General features: G+C 30.3%; 3 protein-coding genes across 3 annotated transcripts; 2 read left to right on the forward strand and 1 right to left on the reverse strand.

Moving 5' to 3' along the window:
• The first annotated feature begins 1309 nt into the window (after positions 1–1309).
• On the forward strand, positions 1310–3808 carry asun (integrator complex subunit 13 asun). The gene is made up of 4 exons (XM_065507166.1): positions 1310–2215; positions 2276–2577; positions 2656–3284; positions 3354–3808. The coding sequence occupies exons 1-4, from the start codon at positions 1379–1381 to the stop codon at positions 3704–3706; spliced, it is 2121 nt and encodes a 706-aa protein (XP_065363238.1). The 5' UTR covers positions 1310–1378; the 3' UTR covers positions 3707–3808.
• On the forward strand, positions 3770–4878 carry Mst89B. Its single transcript, XM_065507178.1, has 3 exons — positions 3770–3925; positions 3985–4370; positions 4477–4878. The coding sequence occupies exons 1-3, from the start codon at positions 3871–3873 to the stop codon at positions 4744–4746; spliced, it is 711 nt and encodes a 236-aa protein (XP_065363250.1). The 5' UTR covers positions 3770–3870; the 3' UTR covers positions 4747–4878.
• Positions 4772–12190, reverse strand: Mat89Ba (nucleolar protein 6 Mat89Ba). Its single transcript, XM_065507155.1, has 8 exons — positions 12087–12190; positions 10667–12023; positions 10314–10602; positions 10141–10251; positions 9393–10072; positions 5918–6475; positions 5442–5845; positions 4772–5374 (listed from the first exon to the last, which is right to left on the reverse strand). The coding sequence occupies exons 1-8, from the start codon at positions 12117–12119 to the stop codon at positions 4904–4906; spliced, it is 3903 nt and encodes a 1300-aa protein (XP_065363227.1). The 5' UTR covers positions 12120–12190; the 3' UTR covers positions 4772–4903.
• Positions 12191–18207: the final 6017 nt, after the last annotated feature.

Here is an 18207-nt window from a genome sequence, read left to right on the forward strand (position 1 = left end):
CCCTTGGCCGGCCGAAGGGACTTCAAACTCTGGACACCGGCTTCGCTAAAATCGCTTTTTCTTTATATCAAAATTTTCTGAAGTCAAAAATGAATTTTCGGTTCACAGTGTTAATAACGGTGCGTTTACACATGCAAGTAGATTGAGGAAAGTTGAGAATACGTATTATTATCGAAAATGTCGAAAATACATCGAAATGTCTACAAGTTGCTTGAGCGTTTACACATGCAAGTAAAAGTTCATTTTAAAAATGTCGTCAAAACGTAAACACATTATTATTAAGAGTTGCCTAGGATACCACATACATATATTTGTAGGGAAATAATTGTTATAAATAATTATTATTATTACTTTAATGAGATTAGTGCTCTTAAATTAATTTAATAGCGTTCTTTATTCATATTTGAAGAGAAAAAACAATTTTTTTTACAAATATACATAAAATAAGTTAAAAATATAATAATTATTTTACCACAATCCAGTAATTTTTTTTAAATTTTTTTAGTTAGGCAACTCTGTTTGTGTTTTTGACACTTTATTGCAGTAAGCAAGGCGAATTAATACAAGGTGGTGTTAGTTCTACAAAAACAACGATTGGTCTTAACAAATGTCAAAAAACCAAAATGAAAAATTTAACAAATAAGTATTTAAACTTAATATAGTGTAGATAATTGAATAGTGAGGGCTTTACTTATTTATGTAAACAATAAATATTTTGTTAATAAGCTTAGAATATGTAGATATTTAAATATAAAAACAAGATTTGACAATTGTTAGAACCAAAAAGCGAAAAAAAAAATTATCAGCTGTTTGACTGACTCCACCTTGTATAAATTCGCCTTGGCAGTAAGTGTCAAAAAATCACTGTCCATCGAAATTCACTAGGCAGTGAGCTGTAAGTGGCTGCATGTGTGCTTGTGTTAGTGCAAAAGTGTGAATGTATTGTGTTTTTCGAACTGTTACTTGCATGTGTAAACGCTAGGTAAACAGTACCATATTATATATCATATAAATCGTATTTTATTAAAGCACTATTCAATGATACTCATAATTTTCAGATCCTTTTCTATATCTATGAGAAATTTACTATTACTTTAAATTTACTATTCACTTTAAATTCAAACTGTTTCGACGATCTTGATTTATGCCGTCTATAGTTTTTATATTCCAGTTGTTTGATAGGCCCCTATTGTTTACACATAAAATTTGACATACATTAAAAAAAAATCCCCCAGCTGTAGCGAAATATTTAGCTACTGGTAACCCTGGTCTAAATGAAAACAAAACTGTTGCAAACACAATTATTTTCAACCTATTTTTATTTATTTTCCTTTTTTAATACATTTTTCATCTGTGGTTTGGTTAAAAACATCTAAAAATGTACGATTTAAATCAGAAAACCATATTTGTACTGGATCACACACAATACTTTAGTATTTCAAGTGAAGATTACATACCTTTAGACTTCCTGAAAGGTAAGACCGGTGCAGCAGATCCTCCAATGACGTCTTCAGCCGCCGGCAGTTCAACTGGTCTACAATTCAGCAAAAGTCTGTGGACTTGTTCCGTTGAATCGTCCATAGAATATTGTCGCATTGTTTGGGATCTGTTTCCGCGCGGCAAGTTAATACGTTTCATAGTGAGTGATACGGCGGCACACATAGTGAATACCTGGAAATTTGCCACACAAAATATGTCACATGTTTTAAATGCAATGGCCTTGGTGGGTGTGCCACCACGTAATACACCCCAATCGTCGGACTATTCGGTCATACATGGCCTAAGGGCGGCCATTGAAGCACTGGCCGAGCCCACAGAACATCAAGTGAATCTAATGCAGGCGCAGGATAACTCGAATATAACCAATGAAAAAATACCCAATAAAGGTAGAGTGATTTGCATAACATCGGCTCGCGATAATCCCAGTATGAAGAGTTTAGAGGACATTTTCCACAATGTATTAATGCAGCAGAACACATTAGCCATGACCCAGAAGAAGCTGCTCAATATAGATCATTGTCATTTGGTTATAATAAATATGGTGCCAATGAATACAGATAGTTTGGTAACGAACCGCAGCAAAATTGAGCTATCCTCATGTTTATCCACTGAAATACATACAACTAGTGCACCGGAAATATCCAACAAATTGACACATCTTATAATGAGCCATTATGATTTGGCCAGTACTACTGTAACGGGGATACCCATGAAAGTAAGCAAAATTAATTGTTAATGGATATTTTATTTAAATTACTATGATTTTATTTAATAGGAAGAACAAAATGCCAATTCTAGTGCCAATTACGATGTAGAAATTCTACATGCTCGCAATGCTCATACGGCTATATGTGGCAATGAGGCGTTATTGCCTACCAGCATTAAAGAGGGAGCCGAATATGAAACGGTTACCTTGAAATGGTGTACACCAAGGGGCTGTGGTGCTTCCGATATGTCTGCTTGTCCACCTTGTTTAGCCCAACATCGTGTTACACCGGTAGATGTCACCTCACGTCCTAGTTCTTGTTTAATTAATTTTCTATTAAATGGCCGTTCGGTTTTATTGGAGATGCCAAGGTAAGTGTTGTGTCATCAAGGTACATATTGTTCATCAGACATTTTTTCAGAAACATTTTTGTTTTTTTATTTTCGCAGAAAAGCTGGCGGTAAAACTACTAGTCATTTATTGTCCGCTCGGGGCGGTGAAATTTTCATACATGCTCTGCAAATCACCCGTTCTTGTCTTGAAGATCCACCCTCCATATCTGAGGGACCTGGTGGCCGCGTTGCTGACTATCGTATAACAGATTTTGCAGCTTTCATTAAGGCACATCGCTTCCTGCCGCTTAAGTCCAAAACGAAAGCGGAAGAAAATCTACGAAAAGCTAGAGAACGCTTATACACGCGAACGTTCTATTATCCCTTAACTTTAAGCACTACCATGGTTTTCAATTTACAGCGCAACGTGCAATGGTTGATAAATTTTCTCCGGAAATTAATCAAAGAAGATATGGACAAGGCAGATGAAATACAATGTCAACAGAATATATATGAACTGTATACGGCATCGACGAGAAAGGAATTGTTGCCATTTCAAAATTTAAGCGCAAATCGTTTGAAAGGTCACAAGAAAATCGATCAATACAAACTGTTGTGTGCCGAATTAGAGATTCTAATCAAGGGTTATGCCACAACACCTTATCATAAGGTTATTCTGGAGAGTATACAAAACGTAAGAGCGTCCTGTGGTGATGCTACCATCAAATCAGAAACAGATTTAGCACGTAAGTGAAATATAAAATGAATGTTAGAAATTAATATGTAATATGATAAAATTGTTATTAAAATTTTAGGTGATGCTGCTGGTAAAGCAATTATAAGAGCTACTACTGATTCACCTTTATCGCCACCCCATTCCATGGACACTAGCAGTTCGGGCAGTACACAATTGTTAAAGGCTAGCAAACGTAATTTTAGCAATGTGGGTCAACGTTCACTATTTGATATAGTGGCCAGTACGGAACGTTCGCAATCGAATAAGCGTGCAGATTTTTCGGGACGTTTATGCACGCCCATGGGTCAGCTGGCAAAACTTTATCCTGATTTTGGCTCTAAAGAAAAAGAGACTGGTTCTGTTAATGCCACACCCATTAAAGATGAAAATTTAGCCATAAAATTAGAGGTTCCCGGTACCATACGTAACTAGAACTTTAAAAACTTGTTTATATTATGAAAAACTACATTTAAATACATTAAGATAACACTTTCAAATCACAATAAACAAAATTAGTATTTCAAAACATAAAAATTTCTTTAGTTTTTCTATTTCCAAAAAAAAAAAATTAAATTTTCTTTTTCAAAAATCTCCTTATGTTACCACAAAAAATTACACAAATTTCCGAGCAAGCTTTACCTCCAGTTCATGGTGGGTCAATGAAATCGTTTATTGGTTTAAAAAAAATGCATTATTTTCTCTGGATTTAGTTCCCTTAATTTTAGGCAATGAATTCTTTATTCTCTCCCAACAAGATGTGCGCAAATTGGAAGAATGTCGTTTATTTAGCATTAACAAATTAATGCCCAATGGTGATTTAAAAACTATTAATATTCCGGATCCTAATTATTGGTTGTTACAAATTTTGAAGCAAGAAAATTTAACGTGTAATCAAAATGTCTGGCAATTATTGGAATTTTTAAATGGTAAGAGAAATCAGTGTCAGCCACCTGTAACAACGCTTTCACAGCAACGTCAATGTACTCCAGACTTTCCTCAACCTATGGAGATATCAAATGTTGTTTGTGAAAATCCCACCGTAGCTTCTATTGAACAACAACTACAATGGAATAAATGTGTTAATACTTCAGCGCCAGTAAGTAAAACTTAAACTTTTCTCGCCCTATTTATACCAACATAATAGTGGTGGGTTAATATTAAGGTTTTGGCAGTTTTTACACAAAATTTTCTCAAAATTTCAGTTTCCTCTTACCTACAGCCTTGGAACTTCAACGACAGAAATTAATTGCCAACAACTGGTTGGCAAACATCTAAACAATATACAAACAAGTAGTTGCTGTTGCTGCTGTACAAAGTGTCAACGTTGCTTTCAGTTTAAAGAACTCTGTAATAAATGCACCAGCACTCAGGGACTACAAAATGAGGCCAGCAAAAAATCATGTGAAATTATGGGAGCTAGAGAACAATTGAAAAAGAAAAAACTAAACTTTTGCTTTGACTATATAACCTAAACAAAATTATTAAACACTTGATTAATTTGTAATTAAAAATATAGTAAATTTGATATTGTATTTCTGGACAGTAACATTAACGGCTTGTTAAAAATTAAAATAATTTAAACATAATTTGTATACACTAACTAATTGCATAACATTAGATTATTATTATTTAGTTTTTAACAATTTTCTTAAGGGCTTTATTTGCTTTCACTTTAGATTTGAATTGGGATTTTGCTTTAAACTTAGTGGTGGTGGCCGGCTTTTTGTGGTGTTTATTTTTTGCTATCACAGCTGGTTTCTTGTTTAAGGCTGGTTTTTCCTGTTTTCTTTCTGTTTTATCGTTTGCTCCAAAATATCTAGCCTTATTTCCAGTTGTTTTTTGGGGTGTATTGTTGTTGGCTTGTCTAACAAACTCCAAAGAACCCATGCGTAAGTAGAAATCTTTTAAAATAAATTTAAAATCTTCAATTAAAACCTCTTTTTTGGCTTGCACACGTTTGTGATCGGCTGTCAAAGAACAGGCGGTAACATCGTTGACTTTGAATTCTTTAGCATTGAAGGCGGAAGGTTTCCATATGACAGCAATTTCTTTGCCGCCACAGGGATTATAGAAAAAGGCAGCAAACTCAGAATAGGCTTCCTGTACAAGAGAAATATACATAGGTTAGGTTACAATTTAAGGATTTCTCTCACAATGATATAATTACCCTTAGTTTGTTGACAGCATTTTGTAGAAAATTGCTACCAGCCAAAGGCATATGCCAGTTGGGTTTTGTAAATTCTACAAAAGATGATCCAAACTCAAAGCTCAATGTATTGGTTACCTTATCGGGACTTAATTGTATAACAAAATCATAACCTTGGGTGGGTGGCTTAAATATCTTGACGGGTCTAATAAATGTTAAAGAGGAGGATAATAGTGTAGATTCTATAATTTCCAGAGACTGTCTAGCCAACAGCGTAACTCTGGCCAAAACATGGACATTGGGTTGTTGCTCCGAGCTCCATATTTTGCCATAATGTTTCTGATCATATGAAGTAGCCAGGCAAAGGGGTGGGAATGTGTCACGTTCGGTAGCAAAGTGTTGCTCTAAATCAGATATATCAGTTTCTAGGGAAAAAAATAACAAGTTATTTTAATTTCGTTTTTTAAATTAATTATAAATATTTTTTTTAAATTTACCCTGCATAGCACTATTGAAATTTAACAAAAACAATTCCGACTTCCAGTCTGTATTGGCCAACAATTGCAAAAATCTTATAAAACCAGTTTGCGGAGAATTTGTTATACATTTGGCAGCAATTTTCATATACTGCGAGGCTATCAACAATTCCGTACACTCTTCCGGCCACAGACCATTGTCTATAAGTTGACTATATAGCCATCTTTTGGCTATCATAACGGTGGCTCCAAACGAGGAATGATTTTGATAGAGAGCTTTTAAAGCGCCCGTCACTTTGGGCAATATATAATGACGTTTCTCCAGGGCAATACTTTCCGGACAATCAATGTGTGTTGTTAGACCCTTAACAGTTTTTTCCTTCTTCAGCAGACCCACCTCTTTGGGATGGGCTATCTCTAAATTGAAACAATAGCCTTGCTTCAAAACCAACACACCATCGTAGGTAACTTTGCACGTAAGCTTGTATTTTTCCTGCAGCATTTCGGCAATTTGCAGGTAAAATGCTGTTTTCAGAGCACGCAAGGCGGTAAGTTCACTGGGCCATTTGCCACTTTGACCTATAAATAGGAGGGAGTAAAGTAAATTAGTGAAATGTTAAAGTTTTTAAATGAGAAATATTTTTGAAAGTTTTTAGTGAATTTTCTTAGTAAAAAGTTTAATGAAACAAATATTTAATTGATGAATTTTTTTAATGGAAAACTATTTTTGGAGAATTTTTTAATAAACTTTTTAGCGAAAAAGGTTTTTGATAAATTTTTTTTACATAAAAAAGAGTGGTAGACTTTCGAAATAAAGTTTGGTGAAATTTTTTAATGAAAAAAAAAATTGGGTGAATTTTTTTAGTACAAAATTTTGAAATATATTTTTTTGTGAAGAAGATTTTGGTGAAATTTTTCAATAATTAAAAAAATATTTTTTAAAAAATTTTAAAAAATATTTTTAGTGAAATAAGATTTTGGCGAAATGTTTTAAGAAAAGATATTGGTGAAACTTTTTTATTGAAGAATAAAAAAATTTCAAACAAATTTTTAGTTAAAAAATATTTTGGTGATGTTTTTATGACAGATTTTATTGAATTTGATGATATTTTTTTAATGAAACAAATTGTTGGTGAAAGTTTATAGTGAAAATGATTTAAAGAAAAACAATTATGTTGAAATTTTTAGTGGAAAATATTTGCTGAAATTTTTAACGAAAAAAGATTTGATGAAATTTTTATATGTATTTTGGTAAAAAATTTTTTGAAGACTTTCGATAAAATTTGGTGAAATTTTTTAATGAAATAAAATTTGGGTGAATTTTTTTTCGTAAAAAATGTTTGGTGATATCTTTAGTGGAAAAAGATTTAAAGAAAAACAATTATGGTGAAATTTTTAGTGAAAAATAATTTTTTTATTGAAGAATATTTTGGTGAAGTTTAATCGACAGATTTTATTGAATTTGATTTAAAGAAAAACAATTATGGTGAAATTTTTAGTGAAAAATAATTTGGTGAAATTTTTATATTTTGGAAAAATTTATTTAATGAAAAAAAAAATTTGGCTGAATTTTTTAGTAAAAAATGTTTGGTGATATTTTTAGTGGAAATAGATTTTGGTGAAAAGTTTTAAGAAAAGATATTCGTGAAATTTTTTAGTGAAAAAAAGTTAGTGAAAATTTTAATTGAAGAATATTTAGTAAAAAAAATATTGATGAAGTTTTTATCGACAAAATGATGTAATGTTTGGTAGTGTTAACAGATTTTAGTGAATTTGATGAAATTTAATTTTTTTAATGAAACAAATTGTTGGTGAAAGTTTTTAGTGAAAAATGATTTAAAGAAAAACAATTTTGGTGAAATTTTTAGTGAAAAAAAGATTTTGAAAATGATTTTTGATGAAATTTTTATTTAAAAACAAGAATTGGAAATTTAAGTGAAATAAAAAAAAAATTTGGTGAAATTTTTTAATGAAAAAAAAGATATTGGTGAAATGTTTTAAGAAAAGATATTCGTGAAATTGTTTAGTTTGAGGTGAAAATTTTTATTAAAATTTTTTTTGGTGAAATTTTTATTTAAAAAAAAGAATTGGATTAACATTTTGGTGAAATTTAAGTGAAATAAAAAAAAAATTTGGGTGAAATTTTTTAGTACAAAAAATTTTTTGTGCAAAAACATTTTTGAGAAATTTTGTGTTATTTTGTAACGAAAAAAAAAATTTTGTTTTAATTTTTATTGTGAAATTTTTTTTAGTTAATCGACAAAATTGTAGAAAATTTTTTAGTGAAAAATTTTTTTGGTGAAATTTGTATAAGAAAAAATATTTCGGTGAAAGATGCTGAAATTTTGTAATGATTTGAATTAGTGAAAAGAAATTTTATAGAAAAAATAAGTTAGTGTAATGTTTGGTGAAATTTTATAGTAAAAACATATTTTTTATAAATTTTTAAGTGATAAAAGATTTTTGGTGAAATTTTTAGCAAAACAAATTTGGTAGTGAAAACAAATTTTAGGACATTTTTAGTAACTAAACGATTTTGGTAAAATTTTTAGTAAAAAAAAAACATATTGGAGAAATTTTATTTTTGGAATTTTGAATGAAAACTATCTTTGGTGTGATTTTTATTAAAAAACAATTTTTGGTGTGATTTTTATTAACAAAATTTTTTAGTGAAAATTGGAGAAAATTTTTTAGTGAAAAATTTTTTTTGGGGGAAAAACGGATTTTGGTGAAATTTTTCACTAAATCAACAAAGTTGGAGAATATTTTTTAGTGAAATTTTTATTAAAATATTTTTTTGGTGAAATTTTAGAAAAAAAAAAATTTGTGAAATTTCGGTAAAAAAAGGTAAAATTTTTTATAAAAGATTTGTACATTTTTTTGGAAAAAACAGATTTTGTAATTGTGATTTTTTTTAGTATACAACAAAATTGTAAATATTTTTCTGTGAAAAAATATTGGTAAAACAAATTAATTGTTTTGTGAAAAATTTTGGAAAACAATTTTTGTTTCAAAATTTATTGAAAAATTTTTTTTAGAAAAAAATTTTTAGTGAAATTTTTGTCTGGGGTAAAATACAATTTTTAAGGAAAATAATATTTTTCCTGATTTTGATCCATTGTCGCTTCAAATTTCTATGGCATTATATATGTATGTAGTTAAAAAGGTCTTTGAAATATCTATCATTAGATTAATTCATATATAGATCAAAAATCGAGGTAATAGTGGTTGTTTGCTTATATCTCAGGCTTTTATGAGGCGGTTTTCCCCAATTTAAATAGCAATCGAACCCGAACTAAAGCTGATATACCTATTGATGTTACTATCATGTATGTAAGTTATTTAAGGGCTTAGAAAAGTTGATTTCAACAGACAGAGGGGACAAGGCTATATTGACTCCTCTATCGATAAAGATCCAGAATTTACTTTATGGGGTCACAAATGAAAAATGTAGAAATTACAAATTTTGTTGAAATTAAATAAAATATGTCCTTACCTAATTGTACAACACCATACTGTATATGATCGGCGAAAATTTGCTCCTTAATACACCTGGCCCGTGGTAAAATCGGTTGAGGTTCACAATATCTTAAAACTGGCGATATACCCGCTATCGACACTATTTCCAAGGGTAACTCCTTCAGGTCATTCAATTTTCTAGCCAAATCATCGAATTCTCTTATCACCAGCAAGGCCATGGCCTCGGCATTAGTGTCTTGGTTTATTTTCTGTTTGCCAAACTTTAAATTGTCCACTTTAAAACCTTTGGTCAACTCGAATACCGTCTCAAATTCCCCGGCTACATACTCGACATCTTTGTCTTCCAGCTGGAAATGATGTTGCAACAGATACATAACAATGCTGCGCACAATTAAACGTTTCTTGCTAAGATCATCATTGGCGGCGGCCCATACAACAGATTCGGTTATGCTGCCATCTTGAAAACGTCTTAGTTGGGCCTTTTCACCCCAAAATGCACGAAATTTGGCAGCTTCGTCATCTATAGACTCGGGACCTTTATCCAATATTTCGTAGGCATGTTCAGGATTAAGTATGAAACCCAAATGCAAATGTTGTGGAACGGCAGTGGCTGATTCATTTACACTCCATGCTGGTGTTAATTGTTCGAGAGGTAACATGAATTCCACACGTTTGGAAAGACCTTTTTGTAGCAGACTAAGTTTATGAAAAATAAATGTTAAATTAATTATAGAATTTCATGGGTTTTAAATAAATTATAGTACCTGCTAATCACTTTCAATAGTTGTGGATAAGTGTAGCCGGCATAGTTGTATTTATCCGCGGGTGTTACATGCATTTCCAAGATTTGTTCTATAGCATCGGGTTTATTGATTCTAAGAGAAAAAAAATATATCATTCAATAAATACATTTTTCAAAAAAGTTTTTCAAACTCACTTTAAAATATGATCCATTTGCGTGTAAAGTGGCATTTTAGACATGAATAAACATTGAAAACTATTCAATTTCATATCGTTTAACATGTCCACCGCCAGTTTAGCCTCCAAACAAATTCTCTTATACACATCAGCACTAACATTCGAACAGATATTGTAAAATCCAGTAGCATCTATGAATACAACAGGATAGTAGCTATGAAACTGTTCCAATGTGGGTTGATTGGCTATAGAGTTGAAGGTGTTGCACAGAGTAATGCCCTTGTTGCTTTCATGCCATGCAGAAAAGGCTAAAAAAACAAACAATTCATTAAAAAGAAAAACCTAAAATAAATTCTTTTATTTTCCACTCACACAATTGATTCCAAACATTACGTGCCACCTGATAACTGCTCATATTGCTGTGCAGTTTACGCTGCTTAAACAGATACGCCACAAACATGGCCATAATATGGGCATTAAAACCACCATAACCCACATCCAGTTGACGTTGACGCAACCACACCTTGAGCAGTAATAAGCCTTCTTGAAAGTTGTTATGTGGAGCGAATACTTCCTGCAATAGCTTTTGATTTTCGTGCATAGTCAAATCAAATAAGATATTGGCATTGTAGCTGGGCGTGGCCAAGGGTACAGACTCTTCATCCTCATTAGAATCGAATACAGAAGAACGTATATTATTATTCCAGGGTACAAAGCGATTCAGTTTAAATGACTGCTGTTCACTGGCTATGAAAATGCGTAAACATAATTTCTGAGCCAAATGTTTACCCGCCTCTGCGGGGGGAGTTATCTCCAATACCGGTTTCAAAGGATTATTATTGTAATAATTGAATTTAAGCTGATCAAGGCTTAAACCCGCTATCAATTTGGACTCCAATAATTTTTGTGTTAAATAAGTCAAATAGTAGGCTCTTTTCTGATCATATTGCAAATTGAGATAATTCTCTTTTTGCCAACACTCAGCTGGCATTAAGACACCAATGTCCGCCTGCAATTTGGGACCCAACAAAGTGTGGGTGTTACTGGCTCCCAGGAAAAATGGCTCAGTAGTTGGTTTAACGAATTGAAATTGGAATACCTTTTGCTGCTGCACCTTTAATGATTGAAGATTTAAAGGTACCGAAAGTTTGGATTTTTTTAACCACAATAATTTATCCATATCTTCCTTTTCGGGCATATTTTTCAATGTTTTAACGAAAGTCTTAAATTGTTCCAAAAAGCTGTTTATATAGTTGGTATATTTATCTTTTACTTTTAATTCTTGCAACATTTCCTTGACCTGCAGCCGAAAGATGTTGGAGTGAAAAAGATTGCGTGTTTCTTTCAATTCGTTTATCTCCTCCAAGGTGGGAGCTTTAACTTTTTCGGGTGCAAAGGGATTGGTAATTTTAGATTTTTTATTTTGAGCCACTTCTTGCTGAACTTCAGGTTTTCTTTTATTTGTCTTTGCTACCGCTTGCTCCACTTCCTCCTCTTCTTTGTCGGAAAACCCATCATCACTACCACTTTCTTCTTCAGAATCTGTTGCATCCTCCTCCTCATTTTGTTGCTCATTATCCGAATCACTTTCCTCACTGGTACCATTTTCTATCATAGAATCATAGCCCTCTGCATCCACCACCATTTCTTCTTCCAATTCCTGCTTATTTTTTTGCGCTGTAATGCTCTTTTTACCATTAACCATTTTTACGGGTTTTTGTATTAAACTCTATAAAATAGAAAGATATTTTTTATTTAAATGATTCTGTTTGTTAATTTATCTAAAATTTACCTTTTTATTAGTAGTTTTTTTAGTTTTAACCATATTTTTTCTTAAAAAATATTAAATTTTAACAAAATTTTAAAATAAATCGACTTGTTACTCGCACGTGTATGTGGAAAGAATGATACTCACTCATTTACTATTCTCTTAAATTGAGTGGAAAAAATGTAAACACAGAGTTGCATTTGAGCAAAACAATTATTTTAGTACAATAATACAAATCAGGGGATAATGCAGTGTTCATTTAATTATGTAAAGATGATAATACTGTGTTTTTTAAAATATATTACCCATTTAATTTATTTCTGTAATATTAATATTAAGCTTAAATGGCCAAAATAACTATATTACATAGTAATAAAATAAGTTTTATTTATGATTAACATTATATCAAACAGATCTTCGAATTAATTAATTCAATCTGATCTTAATTCACTAAAATCTTAATTCGGAATTAAAAAATTTCAGCTATTCTTTCTGTAATTAAAAAAAGTAATTATTTAGCTTCATTCATCTCAAATGATTTATATCTAATCCAAAATTATTTATATTTTTTCATTCAGTCATTTGATTGTCAAAAGTGCTACTCACGCTAAAAATATGGGCTATTCAGAGTTATAAATGAGTTTGAAACCACTTTGAAACCTTGAAAATCCGCCGAACTGGTGTTAAAGTTCTAATATAAATTAAAAAAATTAAAACTTTTTATTAAAATCGAACTATATGTTTAGAGTTGCACATATATTCTTCTTTTTACTTTAATTCCCCCACTGTGTGGTACCGTTAATTTTTTATGATATTTCAACTAAATTTGTCTGGCAGTATTACTTGTTTTATTTACTTTTTTTACTCTTTTTCTTTCCTACCCTTTTTCTTCATGGATCTTTTATAGTAGTGGCAACACTGGTCAAGACAGTTGTGTCTGCTGATTTTGCATAGGTTTTGCATTGTGGTAGATAAATTTGTATTTTTTCGGTCTTTAAAGGCCAGAAAAATTATAAAAAACTATAAAAAAACGACGGTAATAATAAAGAATTATTTAAATCAACAAAAAATATATAATAATAGTAAAAGTGTCATTGTTATAAACAAAAGAAAAAAAATTCATGCCCACTTCCTCGTTTTTTTTTTCTTACTTGGGTTACTTTTTTTTTCTTTGCTGTGGTTCGATATATAAGTTTGGTGTTACAACAACAATAAAGAACGGAGTGTTTTATTATTAAACCTTGTAAGAGTGAAAGAGATAAACATAGAGTAGAGAATAAAGAAAAGTGTTGTACATACAGAAAAATTACTAAGATATTTGTGAAAAAAAAAATAAAATGAAAATTCAATGGAAAACAAGTGTATAAAGTAAAAAAAAATACAACAAATATTCAACTTAAATGAAGGGCCTTTCATTTAATATCTTTTAAATTAATTAAAAACAAAAGATGTTTTAACAAAATGGAAAAAACTAAAATGTTTTAAAACTTGAAAGTGTTTGTAAAAGAAATTGTGGGCTACTACCGGCTTTATAAAGTGGTAACTATGTGTATTGAGTATAAAAATACATCAATGGGATTTTTTTTATTCATCCTATTAGCCACTAGAAAATAAGAAGAGGTTTGAGAAAATTCCAAGTTAAACTTAAGGATTTTGTAAACAAATTAATTTTGTTATTATTTTAAATTAAATTGGAAAGTTATAAAGTTCTTTTTTGTTAGTTATTTGTTTTTTTTTTGTAAAAAAATTAAAACAAAAATGTGTTAAAATTGTGAAATATATTTTTTGCAACACTGGTTGCTGATTTGTCAAGTGGCAACACTTTATTAGTGTCAAATAGTGCTGTCAATTAGAGGGGATTTTATAAATTCCTATTTTCTGCAGCAAAATATTCCAAACAATTTCCCATTAGTATAAATAAAAATAAATAAATGTTATTTTAACTAAAATGCAGAGAACTTTAACTTGAAATAAAACAGAGAACTACGTATTAAATATTCAAGCAATTGGCTTTATTAATTAGATAAGTTTATGGCATTAATCGTTAAATGTGATTTCGGACAAGAAGCCTACGGCGCTAGCGTGTACATGGCGCAATATTTTATCAGTATATTGGCTACAACGCGTTCTATATTCGCTTCCAAGTGCCCGATCGCTTCTGGTTTATCTGTATCTATGAGATCTATGGGGATAAACCGGAGGAGTCTAGATATCCTAAGAGAAAATAATCTAACGATGTCAAATCACATGAATGAGGTGTCCAGTTAACAGGTCCATTTCTTGAAAATATTCGTTCACCAAGTGTTTGTGACATGTGACACCACCCTGTTGAAACCACATGTCTGCAATACTAAGGTCTTCCAATTTTTATTTGTGAAGACTTATGGAAAAATGATTCCACCGGACCATAAAGCGCACCAAACAGTGTGTTTTTCTGGATGTAATGACTTGAGGATTATCTACGCAATTTTGTTTTCATTTGAAAATGTTGTTCAGTGATGAAGCACAATCTAATTTAATCAAAAGTCTGCTTCATCACTGAACAACATTTTCAAATGAAAGTTGTGTGCAAATTGGACCTCCAGGTTACAAAATGTTCAAATGAAAGCCTAATACGAATTCCATGAAATGCTGTTAATAATAACCTTCATTTCAGTATATTTTTGAGCAAATAAATTTTTGTAAAAAAAAGTCAGTATTAAAAATCACAATTATCGAATGGGTTGAAACACTGGATCATCCCTGTTAGTCAGCCTAGAACCATATGTCTCTTTGTCAACAATCTTTCTCTATCGACAATTTCACAAGTTAAAATCTGGACAATTTTCCTTTAAGCGTGAGTAGAGATAGATTTTATAGTTACTTCCGTAACCTTATTGGACGTGGTGTTCCACCTTCGCCCTGGGATACCTTTCCTGTGTTCTTTAATTGTTTTTTTTTACAAGAGCGCAATACCTTTCCTCAGGCCGAAGTTCGGGACAGTTGAGTGGAGTTGCCTCTCGTGTTACAAAATTTGCATTATTGTTGTTTGGTGCTCCTCGAAAGAGTTACTCAACTTCTTTAGTCTTATTAATATCTGTTAGACCTGCTTTTCTTCCAGATCCAGGTTTCCTTTATTTATACAGTTTAATGGCTTTTGAAACAGGGTGAGAATGGATGAAATATCCATTTCCCTCGAACGGAAAATTGCTATTGTGATATTCCCATGAACTTTTAATTCACAATAGTTGATTTTGTTCGTAACAGCTGTTTATTGTTTACAAAATTCCATCTAAAAATTTCAAAACATGGGGAATTTTTTAACGTGAACAAAGTTGATCAACGAAAAAAGGAAAAGGGAACATATTTCATGTGAAATATTGATTCACGATAGGTGTGAATATCTGACATCTTTTTAAAAGCCTAATTTGATTAAAAAAAATAATAAATTGTTGGACCTAGGATAAGTTTTGGCTGAAATAGTTTTGTGGGTCTCACTCTTTAGTTCTGTTCATAAGAATATGTGTTAGTTGCGTGAATGTTTCCTAATAACTAGTACCCAACGTGAAAATTTCAAACAAAAATCATTAATTAAAGAACAGGATCTAGAACCGTTCCAAATAACGTGTGCTAGATCCGCAGTTTTAAAAACCTATTATGGAGTATTACTAGTAGAAATAATAAAGCTTTTTTAGTGATTTTAATGTTTTCTTTTTAATTTTTTTTTAAAATTATTCCCACAAAATTTAAAACCTCTACTAAAAAAAGCTTACTCTGGCCACACTGTATTTAGTTAGTTAGTGTTGAGTAACTTAAACAAAAGCAATTTTAAAAGAGCAGAGAAAGAGAGTGTCACTTTTTTTTTTAGCATAGAAAAGAAAATAAGTGTAAAATGTTGGAAAATAAGAATAAGTGCAGAAAGAAAATAAACTACACCCCTGACGAATGTCTGACTGACTGCCGTGTGTGTGAAAAATATTAAAAATTATGTTATTAAATTAACATAAAACTAAAAATCTTAAACAAAAACATTAAATTAAAGCATCTTAATGTATTTATTAAGGAGAATAACAAAAAAATCAAAGTTTCCATAAACGCTTAAAGGTTACAAAAGCAAAAAAAAAAAACACAGTCAGTCTTGTATTTTTTTCTCCATCATTTAACAGTGGCCTAAATTTTTTTTTAGTGTCTATATGAATTATAAGCTTAACAAATTAAATATTTTACAAGATTAACAGGAAAAAGTGTGTTTAGTTTAATGCTGGAAAAAAATATTTAATTTAAACTTTTGTTATGTGTAAAATGCATTAAAAATTAAATGAAAAAAAAAAATTAACCAAAAGCAGTCAAATTTGAAAATCAATGAGCAATCATACTTTCATAAGTATTACATACACACACATCTTAACTCATACTCAATTTTATATACACACTTTGAGGAGACCCCTTTTAGTAAATTGTATACTCTTTTTCTCTTGTTATAGTTATCTCTTTTACTTGTATAGTGTTTATATTTAGCGGTGTTGATTTATTAAAGTCACGCCTGTCTCGCTTTTTACTAAAAAGATGCAAAATGAAATGTCAAAATTTAGTGAGTATTTTCTTTTTTGTTTTCATGTGTTTACTTCTCTTTGGCTCATTAACTGTCAATATTTTCGTTGATTTGCTCTGGCGAATTGAGTGAGCGCGAAAAGTGGAAAATGAAGTGAAATACAAAAAAAAAAAAAAACAACAACAAAAATTCTCTATTTTTTTTTTGGTTAAGTTGAGTGTGGTGCAGTGGTATCTGACTTGACTCTTTCAGGTGTTTTATTTTATTTTTAGCTTTTATAATTAACAAAAAAAAATTAAAATAAAATCTTAACAATATTGTTAAGTTGTGAAGCTTATTGTTGTTATTGTTTAATGATAAGCAAGGAACTGTTTTGATGGAAATACTAAAATAATAAAAAAATGTGTAAAGAAGGGAGGCAGGCAGAAAAGTTTTTATTTTTGTTTAGGATTAAGAAGAATTGGAATTATACAAATTTGTTTATGGAACATAACCTTCAGTTATGTTTTACATTATCTAGTTTGAAGAAAATAAATAAGTTTTGGTGAAAATTAAAGTTCATCAATTTCATTAAAAGATTAGGTACATATTTTCAGAAAGTTTCTTAACACTTTCTAAGAATTTTTTTTTTACAAATTTTAAGAAAATCACTTGATATCTAATTTTCTTCTATTTCAATTTTATTTTTTTTTTTAGCTTTTATGAATAATATTTTCATGGCAGTACTTTACTACTCATCACACCTTTACAAAAGAAAAGGGCCTCAAGTGCAATTAACTCCATAAGAAAACTCACAAAAATTGTAAAAAGAAAACGCCAAAATATTTAAAGAAACTCGAACACGCTACAAACAAAAATAATAAAAGAAACAAAATAAAAAGAAAAGCAGTAAATGTTTGTGTAAATAAAACAAAACTACGTAAAATATTAAAATAAAATATGTACGTGAATTGATCATGTTTATAATTTATAAGTGATTTGTGGTTATTCTTTTGAATTTTTGTTAAATTTTAACTAAAAAAAAATCGATATCATCATCTAAAACATTAAATATTAAAGTGGTCATCATTTCATCGCTGTAGTTGTCATTGTGTATATAAAAAAAAATAAATGTCTACTCTTTGAAATCCTTAGAAATATCTTCTTCATACTTCTAACAACAATAACAACAGCTATTTATTCAATACAACTAAAACAACAATTACAAACAGTAAATAAAAGCAACAACAACAGCAACATCATAAAACGACCAATTGACACATCGTACTCTGCAATCAGTACAACAAGTGTAAAACATAAAACAAACAGCAAAAACAACACAAGAGACAAACAAACAAACAAAAAAAGAAAAAACAGCAAACAAATATGTACTACAATAATAAATAAGAGTGTTATTAAGTGCGTGTATATAATAATAATAATAAAGAATAATTGTATTTTTTTTTCAACATTTTTATTTTAATAAGTGCATTTAATTTTTATCCTATAGTTTAATAATTAAAAACCTTAAGAAAATACAAAAATTTCTGCTCCCTACACATCCATACATACATATAAAAAAAAATAGTGAGTGAGTGATTAAGTGAATGGCAGACGCACAATAGAAAAAAAAAG

Source organism: Calliphora vicina, chromosome 1, assembly GCF_958450345.1.
Source record: "Calliphora vicina chromosome 1, idCalVici1.1, whole genome shotgun sequence".
NCBI lineage: Eukaryota > Metazoa > Arthropoda > Insecta > Diptera > Calliphoridae > Calliphora > Calliphora vicina.